General features: G+C 41.5%; 1 protein-coding gene across 1 annotated transcript in view; it reads right to left on the reverse strand.

Annotated features, from left to right (window-relative positions):
* The window catches only part of ACO2 (aconitase 2), a 1,318,356-nt gene that overhangs the window by 755,492 nt on the left and 537,859 nt on the right, over window positions 1–25,005 (reverse strand). The window contains exon 10 of the mRNA XM_044075713.1: window positions 24,028–24,057. Within this exon, the coding sequence (XP_043931648.1) occupies window positions 24,028–24,057 (30 nt within the window). The remainder of the gene's footprint in view (window positions 1–24,027; window positions 24,058–25,005) is intronic.

The raw sequence follows: 25,005 nt of genomic DNA on the forward strand, positions 1-25,005 counted from the left end.
AGGCAACACACATATCTGCTTTGTAGTGGTGTTCAATAACACCACATAGACATATGCCATATATATAGGCAACCGGCTGCACACTGGTGATGTATAGACATCACTCCCCCGTCCCCCCATAAGCACAAATGTGCATGTACGGCACTTGCCTACCTCCCCTCATGATCACACATCAGGTCTGTAATGCCCTCTCAAAGGCAACACATGGATGTCTCCATAGGCCTGATGCCCTTTCTGGCTGCATCCTACATGAACACAGACATGGCTTTTTAGACCCATTCTGCACAGACTGAGCACCAGTGTCATCCCATCTGCACAGAAGACAGACAGAAAGTAGATAGCAAACAGGTTATGCATTAAGATGAATGTTCTGAAGGATAGAAGTCTGAAACTGAAATGTATGCCATTACTACATGACAGCAGTCCTCAATAACATGGCCAAAAAACATAGTACTCTACAGTTAATATAATAATATCATATTAATATACAATAGGAGATGCATTAAAACATACAGCTCAAACATCAAGAAGAAGATAGTGTAGTACTCAGAGTCCCAGATTTGCATGCAGGGGTGCATGGTTCGAGTACAACAATAGGCAATCTACTTTTACATGGAAAAGCAGTGTTAAAATTAGTAATTTAATAATACAATATGACAAATTATTACTGTCAAACAGTGTACTGTAGCTAGTGTAACATACAAGTGTGAGTGCATATAACATGTGATACTATCCATGTATAAAAAAAAAATGTGATACTACCCATGTATACCCAAGTGTCCCATACGGTATAGTCATACCCCTTGCTACAATAATAACAGCACATAGAAGCATGTTATGTACAGGAAATTAAAGACACTTATTAAATGGTGTCAATACTCTGTTATTTTATAAGACTGGAATGTGAGCAATGGTTACCAGGGCTAAGCTATGCTGGCAGGTTTAAGCATTGCTTACATGTGAATGATAACAAGCAGTTAGCTCAGCTAAGCAGATGTGCACACTGGTAAACATCGTTAAGTGAAGCCTAGACAGTGTAAATGTTTATTCATTTAACCGTGTATTAGCATCGCTTACCATCACACAAACCCACTTAAAGCTGCTCAGAACTGCCTTAATCACTCTGTATCCAACAGCCATTGTTCTGCCTAGCAACAAAATAAACAGCCCTTGCAGGTCTTGAACCCAGGACGCTGTACACTATAGCAACAGCAATTTACCACTAAGCCATCTGACCTGTAAGCTTTTTTGATGTTTTTTCACACATACCATGCATTACAGCCAGTTTACAATAGGGAATAGACACTGTGCAATCAGGAATGATTTGTATCTACAAATATATGCATGAAAAGAAACATATATACACACACACACATATATATATATATATATATATATATATATATAATGGAGAGAGAGAGAGAGAGAGAGAGAGATGTATGGAGATACATACATATGTATAACAAGATATAGATATATTACCAATAAATAATGAGGTGTGTGTATATGTGTGTGTGTGTGTGTGTGTGTGTGTGTGTATATACATACATATATATATACACACACATATGTGTGTGTGTGTATAAAATATATATATATATATATATATATAGGGTCTATATTATTCCAACAAAAACTCACTTACGCGAAACCCATTTGAGAGAGACATAGTGAACGAAAGTCTCAAATATCGAATAACAAAAATAAAAAACCTAAGAGATGAAAACTATTACTGTTTTATGCAGGGGGCAAGCCCCCCTGCACCTCCACACCCCCACTACTTAAATATACCAACTCCAAGATTGCACTCCATTGAAGTAAAGGGGAGAATTTCCTATGGCGATCTCCATTCACTTTTGCGATATTTGAGATATTCGCTCACTATGTGTCGCTCCAATGGGTTTCGCTTAAGTAAGTTTTTGTTGGACTAATATAGACCCATATAATATATATATATATATATATTATATATACATACACACACACATATATTTATCTATATATATATATATATATATATATATATATATATATATATATATATATACGCAATCAACTTACTTACCTATGTATGTAAATAAGTTGTGCATGTTCTACTTGCGTGTAATATTAGTTTCAGTGCATACAACAGACATAAATGTTTACAGGTACTGGTTGTTGCATTGCCAATGACAATGATATGGGTAGCAGAATAGGCATGATTATCAAGTTGTAATCAGAGAAGTGTGCAACTGTGTTATGACCCCCTGTCCATGCCTACCACAAACAGCTATCTGAACACCTACATACAGTGGATATCAAGAGTGTACAAACCCCTGTTGAAATGCCAGGTTTGTGTACTATACAAAAATGAGACCACAGAAAATCTTTTAAAAACATTTCCCACCTCGAATGTGACTCATAAATTGTACAATTCTATTGACAAACTAACAAATCTGTTGGGGAGAAGATATAAAACATATAAAATGTACTATAAACTGGTTGCATACATGTGCACACACATAAACCACTACTTGGTTGATGCACCTCTTGCAGTAATCACAGCGTTCTCTTTTTGGTTACACACATGCCATCAATTAACAAGACTCTGATTAACCCCAAATAAAGTTAAACTGTCCTGTTAGGATTTATTTGACATTTACCCAGTTGCTTGCTACAGCAAGAGACATGTTTTGCAGAGAGCTTACAAAGCATCAAAGGGATCTCATTGTGGAAAGGTACCAGTCAGGAGAAGAGTAGAAAAAGTGTCTACAACATTGGATATACCATGGAATACAGTGCAGACAGTCATCACACAGTGGAGAAGATATGGGACAACAGTGACACTGCAAAGACCCGGACGTCCATCCAAAATGGATGACATGACAAGATGACAACTGGCCATGGAGGCTGCCAGGGGATCGACAGCAACACTAAATGAGATGCAAGAATGCCTGCCAAGTACTGAGTGTGTACCATATGTGATAACAATCTTCTGTATTCCCCATATGTCTGCCCTATGGGGTAAGGTTGATAAATGGAAGCCCTTTCTTACACAGAAAAACATCCAGGGCTGGACAAACATTGCCAAACAGTACATCAAGCCTCCAAAAAGCATGTTGGACAATGTGTCATGGTCTGATGACACCAAGGCTGAACCTTTGGCCCACAATTCCAATAAGTATGTTTGGCCCAAAACAACACTCTGCATCACCAAAAGAACACCATCCCCCTGGTGAAGCATGGTGGTGGCAGTACCATGCTGTGGCGTTGCTATTCATAAGCTGGAACTGGGCCTCTAGTCAGGGTGGAGGGAAGTATGAACAGTTCCAAATACCAAACATTTTGTCCCCAAACCTTCAGTCATTTGCTAGAAAGCTGAAGATGAAGAGGGATTTTATCTCTCAACATGACAATGGCCCCAAGCATACATCCAAATCCACAAAGGAATGGCTTCACCAGATGATAATTACAGTTTGGGAATGTACTAGCCAGTGGCCAGACATACATCCAATAGAAAATCTGTGGGTTGCCCTGAATATGGCTGTGCATAAGAGATGCCCTCACAAATTGACATATTTGTAGCACTGTTGCAAGGAAGACTGGGCTACTATTACCAAGTAAAGATGTGCAAAAATATATCCACAGGCTCCCAGATGAATAAACAAATAGTTTAATGCAACAAGAACAAAATAAAAGCTTCAGAAAATGCTTTTGTCTTCTAACTCATTTACAAAGATTTCCTCAGACTGAAGTAAACAGCAAAATTCATGTTTAAATATCTTAAAAACCATCACCTCACATAACATCACATGACCTTACTAAAAACACATGTTCCTAGTGCTTTAACCCTTTTCTTTTCAGACAGCGGACAAATTCTTCTCTATTGTTTAGTCTTGGTGGAAAGCAGGGATTTAGCCTTACTTGCCAGCAGTATTCTAACCACCCTAGTTCTTCTTCAATATTAATAATATTTTATTTTTTATTTTACATTTGTTGACCGGGGTAGTCCGACTGGATGCATGTCTATTTTCAGCAGAGGCCCAGGGAGAAAAGCTCCAAGGGTAAGCAGATACAGCATTACATACTACAAACAGACTATTTACAGAGATTACATAAGTAAGCAAGTTAAACAAGTCCCACAGGTTACAGTTAATCCTGAGCATAAGTCAGGATTAAATTAAGTTACACAGTAAACTGGTTAACAGATTTTTACACATTCTAGAGAGAGTTAGCCAGGCTTGATACATTGACATAGCCAGTTAGTTTGCTTCAATAGATACCGTATCAAGTACTATAAATTTAAAGTCTACCTTATATATGTTTGTTTTATAGTGTTTACATAATGCATTCCTCTCATCACAGGACTGAATGGCCTATTTATGCTCATATATCCTATTTAATTCTCAACTGGTCCTTCCAACATAATAGGATTTGCATTGACTACAGAAACATAAGTAAACAACATTTTTAGACTTACAACTAAATTTGTTCTGGAATTTTTACTTTTATACCCCCTATTTCTATTTCATTTCCTTCTGTAAAAATGTAAGTACACATATTACAATTATAACATTTAATCATCACACGTTTTCTGTTACTTCTTTCATTGGGCTTATTCAGTTTTCCCTGAAAATAAGTTTTTCCTTTTCTTTGTACAAATAACGGATTATCAGCTACTTTTCGAAACGCATCATTATTTATTCTTAGTAGTCCCCAGTTTTTTCTTATCACATTTTTTATAGCCAATGAATCTACGCTGCTTTGAATGGCCATAGAAGTTTTTCTTTTATAAGGGATTTTTTCTTTTCTATCCGGTATTTTTCCCCTCATCTCTATTCTTTCTTCTAATAATTTATTTACTTCATATTCTGGGTATCCTCATTTCTAACTTTATTACAAAAGGAACTAGCTTCTTCTAAAAACTCATCTTCATTGTTTGTAAGCCCACTTACTCTAGACAGTTGCACCTTTATTATATTTAGCTTAGTGTTTTTAGGATGCATACTAGAGAAGTGCAGATACATATTGTTCTGCACCTCCTTTTTATAAATTCTAGATACTAATTTTGTTATTATTTTTATACAAAAACACATCCACAAAAAGTAGTTTCTTTATCACTAATATGATGAGTAAGTTTTAAGTATGTGCACACATTGTTTATATATACCAAAAATTCTTCTAGTTCCTCATATGTACCTCTCCATATTAATAGTACATCATCAATAAATCTAAAAAAAACATTTTTATGCTATTTTTATGTTTGCTTTGTAACACATGAATGGTTTCCCATCCATGCATAAATAAATTTGCATAACTGGGGGCCAAAGCTGCCCCCATAGCTACACCATTAACTTGTACATAAATCTTATCACAGAATGAGATGTAGTTATAGTTTAATACAATATCTATCATTTCCATTAATAATCTAACCAAGTTTGTTGAATACATTTGAGAATGCAATAATTCCATCCTTACAATTTCCATTCCTTTATCATTCGGTATCATAGTGTACAAGGATTTAATATCAAGTGTTACAAGCAAATCATTTTCATTTACTGCTATTTTCTCAATTTTTTCTAGCAAATTGAAGCTGTCTCTAATATACGTAGAGGTATGTGGGATAATCTTTTAGAACTTATCTACAAATACAGACATACCTTCTGTTTTACTGTTCTTACTACTCACTATTGGCCTAAGTGGGGGTTCTTCCAGGTCCTTATGAACTTTGGGCATTCCATACATTTTACTTATTTAGGGTTGGTATTTGCTGGACTCTTCCTTATTTTTTCATCTATTCTACCAGCATTATACCATTCTTCTATACATGAGTCAATAAATCTATACCCTCTTTTCACATCTTGCATGGTTATCTTTTTGTAATACTATCATCTGTTAACAGCAATTTCATCTTAACTTCATATACATTTCTATCTAATACAAGTGATCCTCCTTTGTCAGCTTTAAAAAATAAAATGTCATTGTTGTTCACCATATTATCAAACACTACTTTTTCATGTCTAGTTAAATTATACAATTTAAATTCAGCTTTTCTATCTAAAATTTCAATAATTTGCATTTCACAAATATTTAAGAACATTTCTAAATCCTTATGCAAGGGTGGATTAAAACTACTAGTTCTATAACAGACAGCATTACTTTCAGCATCATCATTTCTATTAAACAATGTATCAGAATTTAAGTCTCACATAGTCTTGAGATCATTGATAGTTCGTAATTTGTCAGCTCTTTGGGCTGGTGCAAAATTACAGCCTCTACTCAGCACCTTACATTCTTCATTATTTAATGTATAACTAGACAAATTAATAATAATAAAGTTTTCAGTGCCTACGTTCTCCGGTATGCATTCCTTTGGTTCCAGTTCTTCCATTTCGGCCCTTTCTTCACAAAGTCGTTTTTTGTTGGCTTCTTATAATTATCAGCATTTGTATTTCCATTTGCAATACTTGCAGTCACTTGGGCCCATGATCTATTTTCACCATTCACTCTTCGGTAAACTTCCACAACTTGATTTTTATTAGAATAAGTCAGTTGTTTAGATGTGCTCACCACTGCTTTCTCTTATCCTCCGTTTTCATTAATAATTACTGTATTTCCTCCTTGTGAACTTGACTGTGTTTGTGACCCACTCATATTTGTAGGCCCAGCATTTTTGCTTTCTCCTGGTTTATTAGATTTTTTAGTTTGCAGTCGTTCAGAGCGCCTCACCATGCTTGACTCTTCAGCCCCAACATTGGCATCTTGCATCATTTCCTCTGGCTGCACATTTCCTTGTAGCTGTAAACCATATGCAGAGGCCACTCCCCTTGCATATTCAACACGATCCCTCTCATACTTTTTTATTTTTCTGCTACTAAGTGTTTTGTTCAATTTATCCAGATTTCCATGGATAAAGTGCATTTTGTTGTTAAAGTTCACATCAGAGGTATTTTCTTTTAACATATTGAAAATTGCCTGAACATTTTCAGTTAGTTCTTTCATTTTGGTGCTATTATAACTGTGTAGCAATTCCATATATTGAATACCCACTGTCTGATTTATTTGTAACCATTTATCTACCAACTCTTTTGGTAGATTTTCACCTGCTGGCAACTTTAAAATTCTGAGTCCCTTCGGGATTCTCTGAACTTTTAAATTGTTTTCAAAGTAAATATTGTCCCACTGCAGGCGATTTAACTGTATTAGGTTTTTCTCTAGCTTTGAAAACATCTCATTATGATTCACACAGCGTTCATTATATCCTTCTTGTTCATTAATATTTTTGTTGTTAAAAGGATTATCAGGAAATGCCAAACAGTTCATCACTTGACAATAAGTGGATACTTAACTTATTGGAAGTTGCTTCATTGCTGGTTATAAACGAGCCCATCAGTGTGTCATTCAATACACATCCTGTTGTTACTGTGGTAAAGTTAGGGCCAACATTACCAAAGTTATCCATAGGGAATCACCTGCAACAACTAGATAAATCTTCACAAACAATAGCCATGTAGCACAAACAGTCAAAATCAGCAAAAATATATCCACGGGCTCCCAGATGAATAAACAAATAATTTAATGCTTGAAGAACAAAATAAAAGCTAAGTAAGTGCTTTAATCTTCTAACTCCTTTACAAAGACTTCCTCAGACTGAAGTAAACAGCAAAATTCATGTTTAAATATCTTAAAAACCATCACCGGAAATAACATCACATGACCTTACTAAAAACACATGCTCCTAGTGCTTTAACTTTTTCCTTTTCAGATAGCTGACAAATTCTTCTCTATTGTTTAGTCCTGGTGGAAAGCAGGCATTTAACCTTACTTGCCAGCAGTATTCTAACCACCCTAGTTCTTCTTCAATATTAATAATATTTGCTTCAATGGATACCATATCAGGTACTATAAATTTAAAGTTACCTTACATTCGTTTGTTTTATAGTGTTTACATAATGCAGTCCTCTCATCACTCGACTGAATGTCATATTTATGCTCATATATCCTTCTATTTAATTCTCAAGTGGTCCTTCCAACATAATAGGATTTGCATTGACTACAGAAACATAAGTAAACAACATTTTTAGACTTACAACTAAATTGTCCTGGAATTTTAACTTTTATACCCCCTATTTCGATTTAATTTCCTTCTATAAAAATGTAAGTGCACATATTACAATTATAACATTTAATCATTCCACATTTTCTGTTACTTCTTTCATATGGCTTATTCAGTTTTCCCAGAAAATAATTTTTAAAACTTTTTTTCCTTTTCTTTGTACAAATAGAGGATTATCACCTACTTTTCTAAACATATCATTATTTATTCTTAGTAGTCCCCTATTTTTATCACATTTTTATAGCTAATGAATCTACGATGTTTTGAATGGCCATAAAAGTTTTTCTTTTATAAGGGATTTTTTTCTTTTCTATCCAGCATTTTTCCCCTCATCTCTGTTCTTTCTTCTAATAATTTATTTACTTCATATTCTGGGTATCCTCATTTCTAACTCTATTACAAAAGGAACTAGCTTCTTCTAAAAACTCATCTTCACTGTTTGTAAGCCCACTTATTCTAGACAGTTCCCCCTTTATTATATTTAGCTTAGTGTTTTTAGGATGCATACTAGAGAAGTGCACATACATATTGTTTTGCACCTCCTTTTTATAAGTTCTAGATACTAATTTGTTATTCTTTTTATACAAAAACACATCCAAAAAGTAATTTCTTTATCACTAATATGATGAGTACATTTTAAGTATGTTCACACGTTTATATATACCAAGAATTCTTCTAGTTCCTCATACATACCTCTCCATATGAATAGTACATCATCAATAAATCTAAAAAAAACATTTTTATGCTATTTTTATATTTGCTTTGTAACACATGAATGGTTTCCCATCCATGCATAAATAAATTTGCATGTTTTGAATGAAATTGTACAGGCTATAGGTCACATTAAAGGTGGGAATTGTGTTAAAATGAGTTATTGTGGTGTCAAGTTACAATAGCACAAAGACCAGGAATTGTAACAGGGGTGTGTGCACTTATATATCCACTGTAACTTATGGACTCAGCAATACCTGACCTGTAAATCCCGCCTCCACCAAGGTAGAGTAATCTCCTTTGGTGGACAGCAAAAATACACAAACCACATAATAGGTTGCTATATTGTTGTACAGGTCCACATAAGTGCAGACAACTTGGAAGCATGTCCACCTCTGTCTGAACAAGCATGTAAGGTCACAAGCGACTCCCTTTAAGGCTAACTATGAGTACAAATCAGACATATCCACACTGCCAAGGTCAATCACAAGGGTGTCTCCACATATGTTGTCAGTCTGAGAGGCAACAACCAATTCATCCTGTACTGGTGTTAAGTCACACCTCACACACATGCCATGGCTATAGGCAAACTGCATCAGACAGGTTTAGTATGAACATCATGCCCCTGTCCCCCATTCATATAGGAAGATATGCACATCAACTGCACCCTTCCTCTCATCAGTGGTGATCAGGTAACTATTGCCTACTGAAAGGCAGCAACAACAAGTCTTCATGGGGCCTGATAACATCCCTGTCTGCATCCTACATGAACTTGGGCATGTGCTCATAGCTCCATCACACACTGTAGTCAAACCCAGCCTCAGCAACATCCACACCCCATCCACATGGAAGCTGGCCACTGTCATCCCGCTACACAGAAATGAATGGGGAATAGAGGTTTATGCAATTAACTGTCCATCATTGGTGGGAATATGACACATTAGGGCCAGGAGTGCAATGCAAGCTAATATTTTGCTGAACGATTACAAGGGTATGGTGTAGTTGTGAGTGCTGGCAAAAAATATCCACTGTTGATGAGCAGCTTCTGTCCATACTGTTGACAACTGTATGAGGTGCTATGATGTGTTTCACTGTATATGTCTTCCAGGCAGGATGTAGCACACCCGAAATCCACCCTACAGCACAGCAGAAACAAGTGAAATAATTGACACCATTGTCAACAATTATGCTGTCATGTTTGGACGTACCCAGGAACATCTGTGAAAGCGGACTGCCCTGTGGAATGACCTAGTCCACAGGGTAAATGATGTCCGCCTGCACACAAGAACCTACGAGCAGGTCAGGCATCATTCTACCAACCTCATATGTAATGCCTGATGAAGGGCTGCTGCCATAGCCAGAGAAGTGACAGCCACTGGTGGGGGCCCAGTTATGCAGGCCCCACTGACAACCACCGAACAGTTCCTCACCAACTTTGAGGCACCCACCACAATTACGCAACATCATGCTGAATACAGCATTGTGGATGTGGGTGCCCCCACATAATGGACGAGGAGTGTGCAGGTAAGGCCCTAGTGCACATTACTAGAGTACTGTAGCATACATGTATATGTAGAGTATCTACATGCATATGTCACATAAGACAGTAGTTGTGGATGGGGTTTGGTAATGCACATAAGTGCACATCTATGGTGATGGGCAGCTTATTTCGTAGTATTGGGGGTTGTACTGTTAATGTGCAGAAATGCTGCTTCTGCCCTATACCAAGGCCACATGTTGACAGCACCTCTCTCTCCCACACCTATTTAGCTCCCTCTGGTCTACAAGTGGGACAGCAGCCTGTAGCTGGTGAGTATGCCAATACACACCTAGCTATATTGCTTGATGTCTATGGCCACTTGTGGTGGTAACTGCAGTGCATCCCAGTAGTCACCATGAGGGCCTACTGAAGGGTAATGTATCATTTCTCACAACCAGTGCAAGACATCTGGACAGAGACCGACAAACTGGGGGGACAAATGGGCTATGGTAGGGACATATATGAAACATTAATCCTATACAGTGGATACCACAGTGTACATACCCCTGTCAGGATGCCAAGTGTGTCTGATATATACAATGAGAGACCACGATATTACATTCCACACCTTTTCTAACCTGCAATGTGACCATAACATGAATAATTAACTTGTAAAACCAAACAATATGTTAGGCCACCAAATATGGGGTATACAAATCTTACAATACGCTGGATGCATATGTGTGCACACCCTCCAAATAACATATTGTGGGAGCACCTTGTGATTTAGTGACAGCATTCACTCTGCTTGGATACACACCTGCCATCAAGTACAGGGACTCAATGTAACACCGAATAAAGGTCCAATGTCAGAGCGGTATATTCATGACATTTGATCAGTTGCCTGTACCAGAAGCAACCATGGTTTGCACACATCTTACAAAGCATCATAGGGATCTCATACTTGAAAGGTATCAGTCAGGAGTAGGGTACAACAAAATTACTATAGCATTACATATACCATGGAACACAGTGGAGACAGTCATCAAAAGGTTGTTTATATATGGCGCAACAGTGCTGTTGAAAAGAACCAGATGTCCTTCCAAAACAGATGACAAGACATGTTTGAACTGGTCAGGGAGGCTGCCAGGAGACATGCAGCAACACTGAGGGATGTGCAGGACTCTCTGCCAAGTACTGTTTGTGATGTACATGTGGCAACAATCGCTTGGATTCTGCATAAGTTTGGCCTATGGGGTAGGGTCAGTAGATAGAAGTAATTTACCCACACCAAACACCATGCAGGGCTGTGTTATCTTCTTTCGGCTGTTCCCGTTAGGGGTCACCACAGTGGATCATCTGTTTCCATTTCTTTCTGTCATCTGCATCTTGCTCTGTCACACCAATCACCTGCATGTCCTCTCTCACCACATCCATAAACCTTATCTTAGACCTTCCTCTTTTCCTATTACCTGGTAGCTTCATCCTTAGCATCTTTTTCCCCAATATACTCAGCATCCCTCCTCAGCACATGTCCAAACCAACATAATCTTGCCTCTCTACCTTTGTCTCCAAACCTTCCAACCTGGGCTGACCCTCTAATATACTTATTCCTAATCCTGTCAACCCTCGTCACACCCAGTGCAAATCTTAACATCTTTAACACTGCCACATCCAGCTCTAACTCCTGCCTTTTTGTCAATACCACTGTCTCCAACCCATATAACATAGCTGGTCTCACTACTCTCTTGTAGACCTTCCCTTTCACTCTTACTGGTACTCATCTATCACAGATCATTCCACCCACTCCATCCTGCCTGTACTCTCTTCTTCACCTCTCTTCCACACTCACCATTACTCTGAACTATTGATCCCGAGTATTTAAACTCATCCACCTTCGCCACCTCTACTCCTTGCATCCACACTATTCCTCTATCCTCCCTCTCATTCACACACATATATTCTGTCTTAGTCCTGCTGACCTTCATTCTTCTTCTCTCTAGAGCATATCTCCACCTCTCCAGGGTCTCCTCCACCTGTTCCCTACTCTCACTACAGATCACAATGTCATCTGCAAACATCATAGTCCACAGGGATTCCTGTCTGATCTCGTCTGTCAACCTGTCCATCACCATTGCAAATAAGAAAGGGCTCAGAACTGATCCTTGATGTAATCCCACCTCCACCTTAAATGCATCAGTCACTCCCACCGCAGACCTCACCGCTCTCACACTACCCTCGTACATATCCTGTACCACTCTTACATACTTCTCTGACACTCCTGACTTCCTCATACAGTACCACAACTCCTCTCTAGGCACCCTGTCATATGCTTTACCCAAGTCTACAAAAACACAATGCAACTCCTTCTGACCTTCTCTGCACTTCTCCATCAACACTCTCAGAGCAAACATCACATTTGTAGTGCTCTTTCCCTTCATGAAGCCATACTGCTGATCACTAATCATCACGTCCCTTCTTAACCTAGCTTCCACTTCTCTTTCCCATAACTTCTTGCTGTGGCTGATCAATTTAATCCCTCTGTAGTTACTACAGCTCTGCACATCACCATTATTCTTAAAAATCGGTACCAAAACACTTTTTCTGCATTCCTCAGGCATCTTCTCACTTTCCAAAATTTCATTAAACAATCTGGTTAAAAACTCCACTGCCATTTCACCTAAACACTCCATCCATCCACAGTTATGTCATCTGGACCAACAGCCTTTCCATTCTTCATCCTCTTCATAGCTATCCTTACTTCCTCCTTGCTAATCCGTTGCACTTCATGATTCACTAACCCCACATCATCCAACCTTCTCTCCCTGTCATTCTCTTCATTCATCAACCCCTCAAAGTACTCTTTCCATCTGCTCAACACACTCTCCTCGCTTGTAAGTATGTTTCCCTCATTATCCTTCATCACCTTTACCTGCTGCACATCTTTCCTAGCTCGGTCCCTCTGTCTAGCCAATTGGTACAGGTCCTTTTCTCCCTCCTTAGTGTCCAACCTTTCATACAACTCTTCATATGCCTTATCCTTAGCCTTCTCCAGCTCTCTCTTTGCCATGCACCTCATCTCCTTATACTCCTGTCTACTTTCTTCATCTCTCTGACAATCCCACTTCTTCACCAACCTCTTTCTCTGTATACTCTCCTGTACTTCCTCATTCCACCACCATGTCTCCATGTAGCCCTTCCTCTGTCCAGATGTCATACCAAGCACCTTTCTAGCCGTCTCCCTTACTAGCTCTGCTGTAGTTACCCAGCTATTTGGTCACTCTTCACTGCCACCCAGTGACGGAACTCCACATCACAATTACCCTTTTTAATTTCCACCATTTGATCCTTGGTGCTGCCTCACACTCCTCCTCCTCTTCTTCTTGATCACCGTCATCTTACAAACCACCATCCTATGCTGCCTGACTACACTTTCCCTGGTCACCACTTTACAGTCTCCAATCTCCTTCAAACTGGCCCTCCTACATAAGATATAATGCACCTGTGTGCATCTTCCTCCACTCTTGTATGTCACCCTATGCTCCCTAAAATACGTATTCACCACAGCCATGTCCATCCTTTTCGCAAAATCCACTACCATCTGACCTTCTGCATTCCTTTAACACCATACCTACCCATCACTTCCTCATCCCCTCTGTTCCCTTCACCATCATGCCCATTGAAATCTACTCCAATCACCACTCTCTCACCCTTGGGTACAGTCATCACTACTTCATCCAACTCACTCCAAAATTTTTCTTTCTCGTTCATCGCACACCCAACTTGTGGAGCATATGCACTAACAACATTCATCATTACACCATCAATTTCCAGCTTCATAAACATCACTCTATCCGACACTCTTTTCACCTCCAAAACACTCTTTAGCATACTGTTCCTTCAGGATAACTCCATAACCATAACCATGCAGGGCTGTGTACAGGTAGCAAAATATAACATCAAGTCTCTCAAAGGCATGTGTTGAAATGTGTCATGAGACCAAGGTTCAAACCTACAGATAGTATTCCTAAAGCTACGTGTGGTGCACAAGCAATACCTCACACCTCACTTCACCTGAGGACCACCATCCACACGTTGAAGCTTGATGGTGGCAGTGTCCAGCTTTAGGGTTGCTGTTCATTAGCTGGAACTAGGCCTGTAGACATGGTGGAGGGAATTCTGAAAGTTCCAAATAACACTCATGTGTGGGCCAAAGCCATCAAGCATCTGCAATATGGCTGAGGATGGAGAGGGGTTTCAGCTTCCAACATGATAATGAACTGAAGCATACACCCAAAGCTAGCTAAGAAATCTGAACACAAACAAGGTTATGAATTGGGTGAGACAAAGCCCAGACTCAACATCAATAGTAAACCCCCAGTGCGACCTCCAAGGGCTGTGAACATGAGCTGGCCTTGCAATCTGACAGAGTTGGGGGACCTTTGTAGGGAAGACTGTCCAAATAATGCCAAGTCAAGATGTGCCATGCTAATATACCCCTTCCCAGGAGGAATGACTGCTGTAGTTCAATTAACAGGTGCTTCAACAAAGCATTGCTTCAAGGGTATTCATGCTTATGCAACCACAATATTGTATGCATCTCATTCAGCATCTTCACAACTAACACATTTGTTTGTTTCTTGATTGGATTGCACAGGTCATATGTCACATATAAGGTGTGTAATGTTTTCAAATGCAGTAATGTGGTCTCATTTTATATCATACAAGAGGCTGGAGTGTGCACTTATCATATCCATGTTACACTTGGGGAGCCATTGGTGTACCCGATTTGATTGCACATACATTCACTGCTGCTGCTGAGATCTGCAAATCAAATGTATGTCATTAATTAGTGACATCAGTCCTCATATCATCCCAGTTATGTGTCAAACACATAGGGGTTGTGAGGAACAGAGCAAACATAAGTGCCAGACATCTATCTACATATTCAGCAATGATTTGTACAGTTGTGAGGTATGGTCGACATTAGATGCCATTGTGCTATACAGGTACACAGCAATAATGTGTACATGGGTGCAGTGTGTGCAAGGGGAAGGGACGTCACCTACTAACACGACTCATGCATCCCAGAGATGTATACTGTTAATAACAAGGATTAAGAATGGCTGCAATGCATGATGTTGAGGGCCATGTGTCATGCATGTCAACTGTTGGGTAATGTGAGGTATGTGCAATATCTTTGTGCCACATCACCTGTAACTGTGTGTGTGTGTGTGTGTGTGTGTGTGTGTGTGTGTGTGTGTGTGTGTGTGTGTGTGTGTGTATGTTTAAGTAAACCTTACTGTACAGGTATTAAATTAAATATACTGTCTTCCCCTCACATGTGGCGATGGGGGTCGGCGTCCCTCCCACGTAGGAATTGATGTCAGTGTCTCTGCAGACTCTGACAATGATGATAGGCATAGTAAGGCAAAGGCAGGGTTGTCAGGGGCTGAAACTATGCCATTGGTTGGAATCCCACTTTTGTCTACCCCATCACAGCACACAATCACAATGCCCACACATACCCCATCACCAGTGGCCATAGATGAGGAACAATTTGTGGGTGGTGGCATGGGACAGGAAAGTGTGGTGACTATGGCAAGTGTGTCTGTAGACACCAGCCATAGCTGGAAAACAGGCGAGGTCCCACACAGGCAAATGGACAGGGGTGCTCATAGGAGCACTGCCGCCCGTTGTGCCCCTGCCACAACTGCCACAGCAGGTGTCACCAGATGCATGTTTTGGACCATCATGGAGACACAGGCATGTATGGAACTTCACACCAGACAGACTCTCAGGGTGCAGATGGCAAATCTTCCTGCTATGCGTGACAACATCCGTGATCTTGCAGATGCCCATTGTTATTATGCTGAGGTCACGGATAGACAGTTGGGTGAGATGGTGGCAGTCCTCAATTGTGGGATGGCTATGTTGGAGCATGTGGTGGGAGTTGGCCGTCAGCCACGTGGACATAGGAAACACCACGAACAGCTAAAGGTGTACGTGGCAGTGCAAAATCTCACTCCCGTTCTAGTAATGGCAGTACCAGCAGCATGACTGTAGGGGGGTTGCTGTCCACATCATGATGCAGTAGGCCATGGGCACATGGCCCTGGCCGGTCCCAACAGGGATGCGGATCCAGCACACAACAGTCATCATCAGAGAGTAGTACTACAACAGCCTTGTGCCTGGTGGTGCCAGTGGAACCCCTGGGAAACTCAGTTCCTGTGTCCATGGCCAAACACAGTGAACTGTACACCCTGCCAAGTATGGTCCACAGCTATCCAACATACCCCTATATAGGGCAGCAACATGGCAGAACTGTGTGCATCTATACACACACACACATCATCATCACAGTTAGGGCACATCCATATGGCCCATTTGATACACAACCCCCTAACCCACGCACATGATGTCATTCAATTGGCTCACCTTAGGCCTCTGGCAAACCCACACCACACCCTGTTCATATGATGATACCTGTGTTACATCCCTGTCATCCATACCATCGATGCAGGGACATACTAATATGGTTCTGATGCACAGGGTGAATTTAGTACAGTTTAGCAATGTAATGCTGTGTAAAGTGTTGTCAGCCAGCATGTTTAATGGTTACACATCAGAGTGTGTAACTGTTCAGCTATAATGCATTATTGCCGTTATTAACCTGACTGAATGTGGTCTCCATAATGTATTCTGTTTGTGTTCTAAGTGTCTGTCACGAGGCTGTAGCCCTGTAGTCCTTTTCTACAAGGGGTATGGCAGTGTGATAACACATTGTGTCATATCCAGGGTACAGCTGTACACAGTTAACAGGTCTGTATAACAGTTATTGCATGTGCCACATAACTGAAAGGGCTGAGGAGTGGATACAGGTAAGTGCATGGTGGCTGATGTCAGCAGCTCTTGTACAGTGGACAATGGTAAGTGTACTGGGTGGCACACACCAAAGGTTTGTGAATATGACACACACAGAGGGTATTGTGTTGATGCTACACACAGAGAATACTGTTCTCACACACGCACACACACACACACACACACACACACACACAATCACAATTGCCAGTTTGGGGTTTGAAACCCCCACCATCTAGTTATTGGTGGTACAGTGTTAGGTAGTTATCACAGGGGACACAGAGCTCATAATTTGTTGTGTTTCTGAAATACATGTATAGTGATTAACATCATGGGTGGTGTAGTTGTTGTGACAGTTTTCATACTACTGTCATACATGAGTGTACACACTCCCAAACACTGCTCTACACACCAATGCACATACACACACACACACACACACACACACACACACACACACACACACACACACACACACACACACACACACACACATGCCAGTACTGAGATTAGCAGACCAACCTATCTTGTTATTCATACCATACTATTCCATACTGTTGCACAGGGCTTATACGGCTGAAGTGTGCCTACAGATACCACTATGGTTGATGTGTGTTGGAGGGAAGCCTTCTAGCTTAATTTTGTTTCTTAGAACTAGCCAGTTCAGAACTTATTGTAAGCACTAAATAAGCTACAAATTACTACAGCACTCAACTTTCCTCACTGTCTAGAGGAAAACAGTTTCTAGTACTTAACAAATAAGCACCTATCCAGGCATGTCTAAGGGTCAGCTCCCTGTGTTTTCTCCTGTCTACCTGCAATGCAGTAATTGCCTCATGTACACATACAACCCTCTCCTCCTACCACCCAACACTACAACCTGTGAGAGATGCACTTATATAGCCAAACTGGTAGCAAAGCTCTCTTCTCCCAAGACTGGACTAGACAGTCAAGAGGAGAAGGTAAACACTTGTACCACACCACACTCAGCACATAGTCCCTCAAAACCTACACCACCAAAACACACACACAGAAACACAAAACACACACCTACATTCACTGAGGTTCTCAGAAAAAACCTGCCCAAGCAACAGGGACCTCCAAAGCAGAAACACAAGCAACCTCCACCCCCCAACACAACCCAAATGACACATAGCCCACAAACTCAGTGTGCCACTCAATCACAGCCCATAAGGCATAACAACGTACCCAACACTCTAGTCATAGGTGACTCTATAGTCAGGCACACTGATGTTCCACTCACCAGGCTTAACAAGGAGAAAGTTACTGTCAACTGCCTGTCGGATGTCAGGATCCGTCACATAATGCATGCACTCAGGCCACTCCACAAGTACAAATATGACTCTGTCATTGTCCATGTTGGTGTGAATGACCTGAGACGTACCTCCTTAGACTACACAAAAAGGGACATGGAGGAGCTCCCCAATCTTGTAGCCCAGGCAGGTATGACCCTAGCCCTGAGTAGCATCCTGCCATCACCCAGAATGATACCACAGTACAAGGACAAAATGACTGACTTCAACAATTAGCTAAGCTTCTGGTGTCATTCTAAGGGGATCCAGTATCTGTCTGCCTGGGATGACATGATCGACAAACCACGATGCTTTGCCAGAGATGGCCTGCACCTGTCACCCCTGGGATTCTGGATACTGGCTAAGGCTCTAGCCACCCCTATAGTGCCTTTTTTAGGCAAGGTTCAAATGGCAAATTCACCACCCTAACAGGTACAGGCAAGAAGAATCTGAGGGTATTGCTAACTCAATGCTAGAAGAAATGCAAAATGCACTCACTCGAGGCACTCCTTAAAATGGAGAACATCGACATCAGTGCAGTAACAGAGACCTATTTCAAGGCTCCAGAAAGTGCCCCTGCATTACCAGGCTATAATTCATACCACACCTTTCGGCCACCTAACCTGGACCAAAACACTAAAGGCGGAGGCGTGTCCATATTCATTACAGATATCCACACCTCCAGGCTAGTTGCTTAGCATAATGCATCCAAGATTATCCAAGTGCAACTAACTCTGGGCAAGACCACAATCCAAATTTTAGCTTGCTACAGATCCCCTACCATGCCCCAGGATTCCCACTCCTCATTTCTTAATACACTGGAAAATATTAGGGTACAACCTAACACCCTAATAATGGGTGATTTCAACTACCCTACCATTAACTGGGAAAATTACTCATTTACCAACTCTTGTGCTCAACGTTTTCTGGAATTCATAAATTCCAATGCCATGGATCAACTTATCCACACCCCCACCAGAGGCAGCAATAACCTAGATCTGGTTATTACCAACATGGGCAACCGGTGCTCCACACCAGAGGCCAATTCCTTGTTGGTCAGATCCGACCACAAGCTAATCGCCCTAGATATCCACATCCCTCCCCCTCCCCCATTAGGGAAACCACAGTAAAACATTTCTCCAAAGCCAACTTCACGCTTCTTAAGACAGAAGTGGCAAACTTCACGACACCTATGCTGATGGACAATAGAGGTATGACTGCTGAATCCTACACAAATACACTGTATAAGCACTTACACAAGTGCATGGATCGTGAAATCCCTAACAGAACCAAGATGCTATCCTCCAAAAAAAGGAAGCCAATCTGGTGGTCCCCTGCCATAAACAAACTCTACAAAAGAAGAAAGAAACTGTTGCAAAAAAGAGTAAAATCCCATGATTGGAGAACCTCCCTGGTCAGCCTCAGTAAGAAGCTGAGATCCCTCATAAAATCCTCCAAAGCGAGTTATGAAAACAAAATCGCCACTGACTCTAAAGATCACCACAAAGCATTCTATAGCTATGTCAAGAATCTCAATGGCAACACTCAGATCTGCTCTGAGTTACAGCACAATGGAACTAAATATACAGAACCAACTGATATTACCAACATCCTGGCAGATAGGTTCAGTGCTAACTTTAGCCCCCTGTCATCCCCTAAAGGGCCCATCTCTATACAAGAAGAATGCAAAGTTCCTGTAATCACGGCTGCACAGGTAAAAAAACACACTATCCAAAGCCAAGAACACAGCATCCATAGGATCTGACAACATCCCAGGCTGTGTTCTACATGAACTACAGAATGAACTGGCACCCCACCTAAGTACCATGTTCAGTCATAGCCTCACCTCAGGCTATGTGCCCACTGAATGGCGCACAGTGACATTTATCCCACTCCACAAAGGGGGAGCCACCACAGACCCTGGAAACTACTGCCCCATTAGCCTAACTGGCCTGGTCTGCAAGGCTTTGGAACGTATCACCATGGAACTTATAAACAATGACATTGGTACTCTCCAAACTCAGGACCCCACCCAGTTCAGGTTTGTAAAAGGCAGATCATGTCTCCTAAACCTGATTGACTTCTTTGAAGCAGTCACCAAAGCCGTAGATGAGGGTAAGGTGGTTCACACAGCCTATCTAGATCTCACCAAGGCTTTTGACATCATCCCGCACTCTGGAATTATAGATAAACTCACTAAACTAGGTATAAATCCCTATGTCACAAGAAGGGTTGCCAACTGGCTCACTGACAGAACCCACACTGTGAAAGTAGCAGACTCCAAATCCAACTTCAGACCAGTGACAAGTGGGGTACCACAGGGTTCAGTCCTGGGTCCTCTGCTGTTTGGTATCTACTTCTCTGAAGTACAGGCCAACACAGAAGGTCTTTGGCTAACGAAGTTCACAGATGACTGCAAACTAGGAGCCATAATCAAAACTACAAATGATGTGGACATCCTACAAAAGGGCCTCGCTGAGACAGATGCCTGGTGTCAAAGCCATGGCCTCAAGCTCAATGCCAAAAAGTGCATTGTCATCCCTTTTGGTAAAAATTCAGTATCCATGAACTACCACATAGGCAGTAGTCTACTTAACACCGAAAGTTTGATGAGACCTTGGGACACAGGTGGACAGTAGTCTCTCCTTTGATAATCACATTGCCACAGTAGTCAGGAAATTCTTCTACGTGGCACACCTCACCAGAAAAGGTTTCTCATCCAGGAAAAAAAGAGGTCATTGTTCCCCTCTACTCGTCACTCATTAGACCCATTATAGAGTACAATGCCCCTTTTAGTATGTACCTCACAAAACATCTACAACTGGAAAGGCCACAGAAATACCTCACAAAGAGGATTACCGGCCTCAAACAGATGCCCTATGCAGACCATCTCAAAAAACTGCAGCTTTACTCCATTGCATATCGCCTATTCAGGGGCAATCTCTGCCTAACACACAAAGCTATGTCAAACCCAGAGCTTTTAGACATGCTCCACTTAAAGAAATCCCAATCCCTATGAGCTACACGCTCTAGGGACCTCAACCTTGTCACCACAATAAACAGAACATGCTGGGAGGGATAGATTCCTGTCCCAGAGACTTCCCATACTCTGGAACAAACTACCTATCTATCAAACAAAGCTCCTCATTAGCACCCTTTAAGAAAAATCATGATGACTGGATAGGAGATGGGAAATTCACCCCAGGGATCACTTCTGTGGCTCTGCTCGACAGTGGCACAGGAAAATAATTTTCTTGGGTAGCGAAAGCCAGGGTACCTTTGGCTAGGTTTATATAGGCTCTAGGGCCAATAGCTTAGTACCTACCTATGAACCTATGTGAACAGCGGACCTCATACAGTAGGCTTAGGAATGTATAATGTGTACCATGGCATAAATATGAATCCAAGACTATCCAATGGATGTCATTCACACACACACACACACACACACACACACACACACACACACACACACACACACACACACACACACACACTACTCTTCTCTTACACAGATTTGCCAGGACTGGGGGTAGAACCCCTACCTATCTATTTACTCTTCTCTTACACAGATTTGCCAGGACTGGGGGTAGAACCCCTACCTATCTATTTACTCTTCTCTTACACACATTTGCCAGGACTGGGGGTAGAACCCCTACCTATCTATTTATTGTTACTACATTGTTACACATTTATTGCATGTGCCACAGAGGTTATGGGGTGCCACTTGTCCAAAGCTACTTCTAAGGTAAGGGACATCACCAGGCCTTGCAAATTATAGCAATGGGGGATGTACTGGGTGAGAGAGGCCACAAAATACTGTAACCTACAAACTTACACACAATAATACACACACACACACACACACACACACACACACACACACTTGCCAGGACTCATATTAGAGCCCCTAGCTATGTGGTTGTTGATATTATAGTGTTATGTAGTTCACACACACACCACATAGCTTATAGGTTGTGGAGTGTCCCAAGGTACTTGTATAGTGAATAACATCTACAGCACTTGTAAGGTATGACAATGGTAGTTGTACTGGGTGAGACGGGCCATCAGCTTCTTTCACCCACATGTTTACACACTCAGACACTTTCAGACACACTAATGCACACACACACACACATTTGACAGTACTGAGATCCATGGTTTCAAAGAGTCATAGGTGTGTATGTGGCAAATGGCCATGGAGGCTTTACAAGGCTAGCCCATGGGAATACACTAGCATCATGCCACCTGATGATACTCCCCAGTGTGTCTACTGAGTACAGTCACTGGGGTGATCCCCAGGGTGTGTATTCTATTCCCCATCCACTCCTCCTGATTCCTCTTAAAGAGGGCCAGTGATATGCTTGGCTTGACATGCATGTGGCATCTATTCTATGATGTTGCCAGTCTCTGGTTTGTGAACCTGTCCCTCCAGCATGTCCTATTGATTGTGAGGATGGGGTTGAGGTATCTGGGACATGTTGTGTGGACAGATTGGTGTCCTCGGATGTAGCATTCCTGACAGGGTGCATTCCTGACAGGGTCGGGTCAAACATGGCTATGTATGTCAGGCAGAGATCGCACCTAAGTAACCAATATGAGACAGAGATACATTGCAGTTGTTGGAGTCTGTCTGTATGGGGCAAGTGTGTAGTACCCATGATCCTCTTTGTGAGGTACATTTGCAGCCTCTCCTATTGTTGCTGGTATCCAGTGGGGTACATGACAAATGGGCCATAGTACACATTGATTGGCCTACTGAGGGGTGTGTACAGGGAAACACTGTCCTTTTACTTTCTGGATTCAACACCCTGATTCAGGTGAAATGACACATGGAAGGACATTCAGAAGACAGTGGCACTGTGGTGGTCACCTTACAGCTGTCAACCTGTATTCCAAGTTCCATTATACCAACATCAGTGTTCAGTGGACTACCATAAACGTATTACTTTATGGGAACCATGTTGTACACAAGGGGAATGGCAGCACATCATCTGGCATTGAGCTTATGTCCAGGATTCTGACAACAGTCATAGGTCTCAGAGAGGTCTTTGTGAAGGATCTCAACCACATGTGGGGGGGGTAATAATAGCACCCACCTTGTAGTCATCTGCAAACATTGCTAGCCAGGGCGCTTTTGTACTGGGCTAGTCCTCAGAGGTGTGGATCCCAAACATGAGGGAACCCAGGTCCACAACCTGTGGTACTCCACTCATGAATGTTCAGCAGTCTGACATGGAGTCCGCTGCTTTCACACTGTGGGTTCTATCTGTGAGCCAGTTTACAGGACATCTACTGATGTAGGTGTGGCTGCCTACCTAACTCTGTTTGTGTATGATTCCTGAGTGTGGAGCAATATCCAAGGATTAGATGGGCAGCCTATCTTGTTATCTATTCCATAGTTATTGCACATGGCACAATGCTTATAAGGCTGCAGAGTATCTACAGGTCCCTCTACAGTGGATGGCAACTGTGGGCCTTGCAATGTGGACACTAGGACACGTACTGGATGGGCAACAGCAAAAAGTAGCAAAACCCACCCCCCAATGGTATGGTTCTCACACAAATACAACAACCCACCCACAGACAGAATACTGTTCAAATACACACACACACACACACACACACACACACACACACACACACACACACACACACACACACACACACACTTGCCCAGACTGAGATTAGAAACCCTATCTATCTATTTATTCCTACTACAGTGTTACGCATTTATCTCACTCGCCACTGAGCTTATAGGATGAAGATTGTCCAAAGGTATTTCTAAGGTGAGGAACATCACCAGCCCTTGTAAAGTATGGCAATGGGTGATATACTGGGTGAGACAGGCCGCAAAATATTTTAAACCACACATACACACACACACACACACACACACACACACACACACTTGCCAGAACTGGGATAAGAACTCTTACCTATTTATTTGGACTATAGTATTACGCACTTCTCACACGCACCACAGAGCCTATGGGGCTGAGGCCTGATAAAAGGCACTTCTAAGGTGACTGATATCTGCAAGAATGCTAAAGTGGGGGAAGGGGAAGTGTACTATGTTTGAATGGACCCAAAAGCTTTTACTTGTAAACACACGCACACTTTTACATTTGCCAGGACTGAGATTAGAACTCCTACCTAACTATTTATACTATAGTGTTACACAGTTATCACACACACCACAGAGATTATATTGATAAGGCCTGACGAAAGGCACTTCTAAAGTGACTGATATCTGCAGAACTGCTAAAGTAGGGGAAAGGGATGTGTACTGGGTTTGAATGTATCCAAAAGCTTTACCTTGTAAACACACACACTTTTACATTTGCCAAGACTGAGATTAGAACTCCTACCTAACTAGTTATTTGTACTATAGTGTTATGCAGTATCGCATGTGTCACAGATCTTATGGGGCTGAGGCCTGACAAAAGGCACTTCTAAGGTGACCGATATCTGCAGGACTGCTAAAGTAGGGAAAGGGGAAGTGTACTGGTTTGAATGGACCCAAAATCTTTACCTTGTAC

Source organism: Protopterus annectens, chromosome 1.part1 (genome assembly GCF_019279795.1).
Source record: "Protopterus annectens isolate FY-2018-M chromosome 1.part1, PAN1.0, whole genome shotgun sequence".
NCBI lineage: Eukaryota > Metazoa > Chordata > Ceratodontiformes > Protopteridae > Protopterus > Protopterus annectens.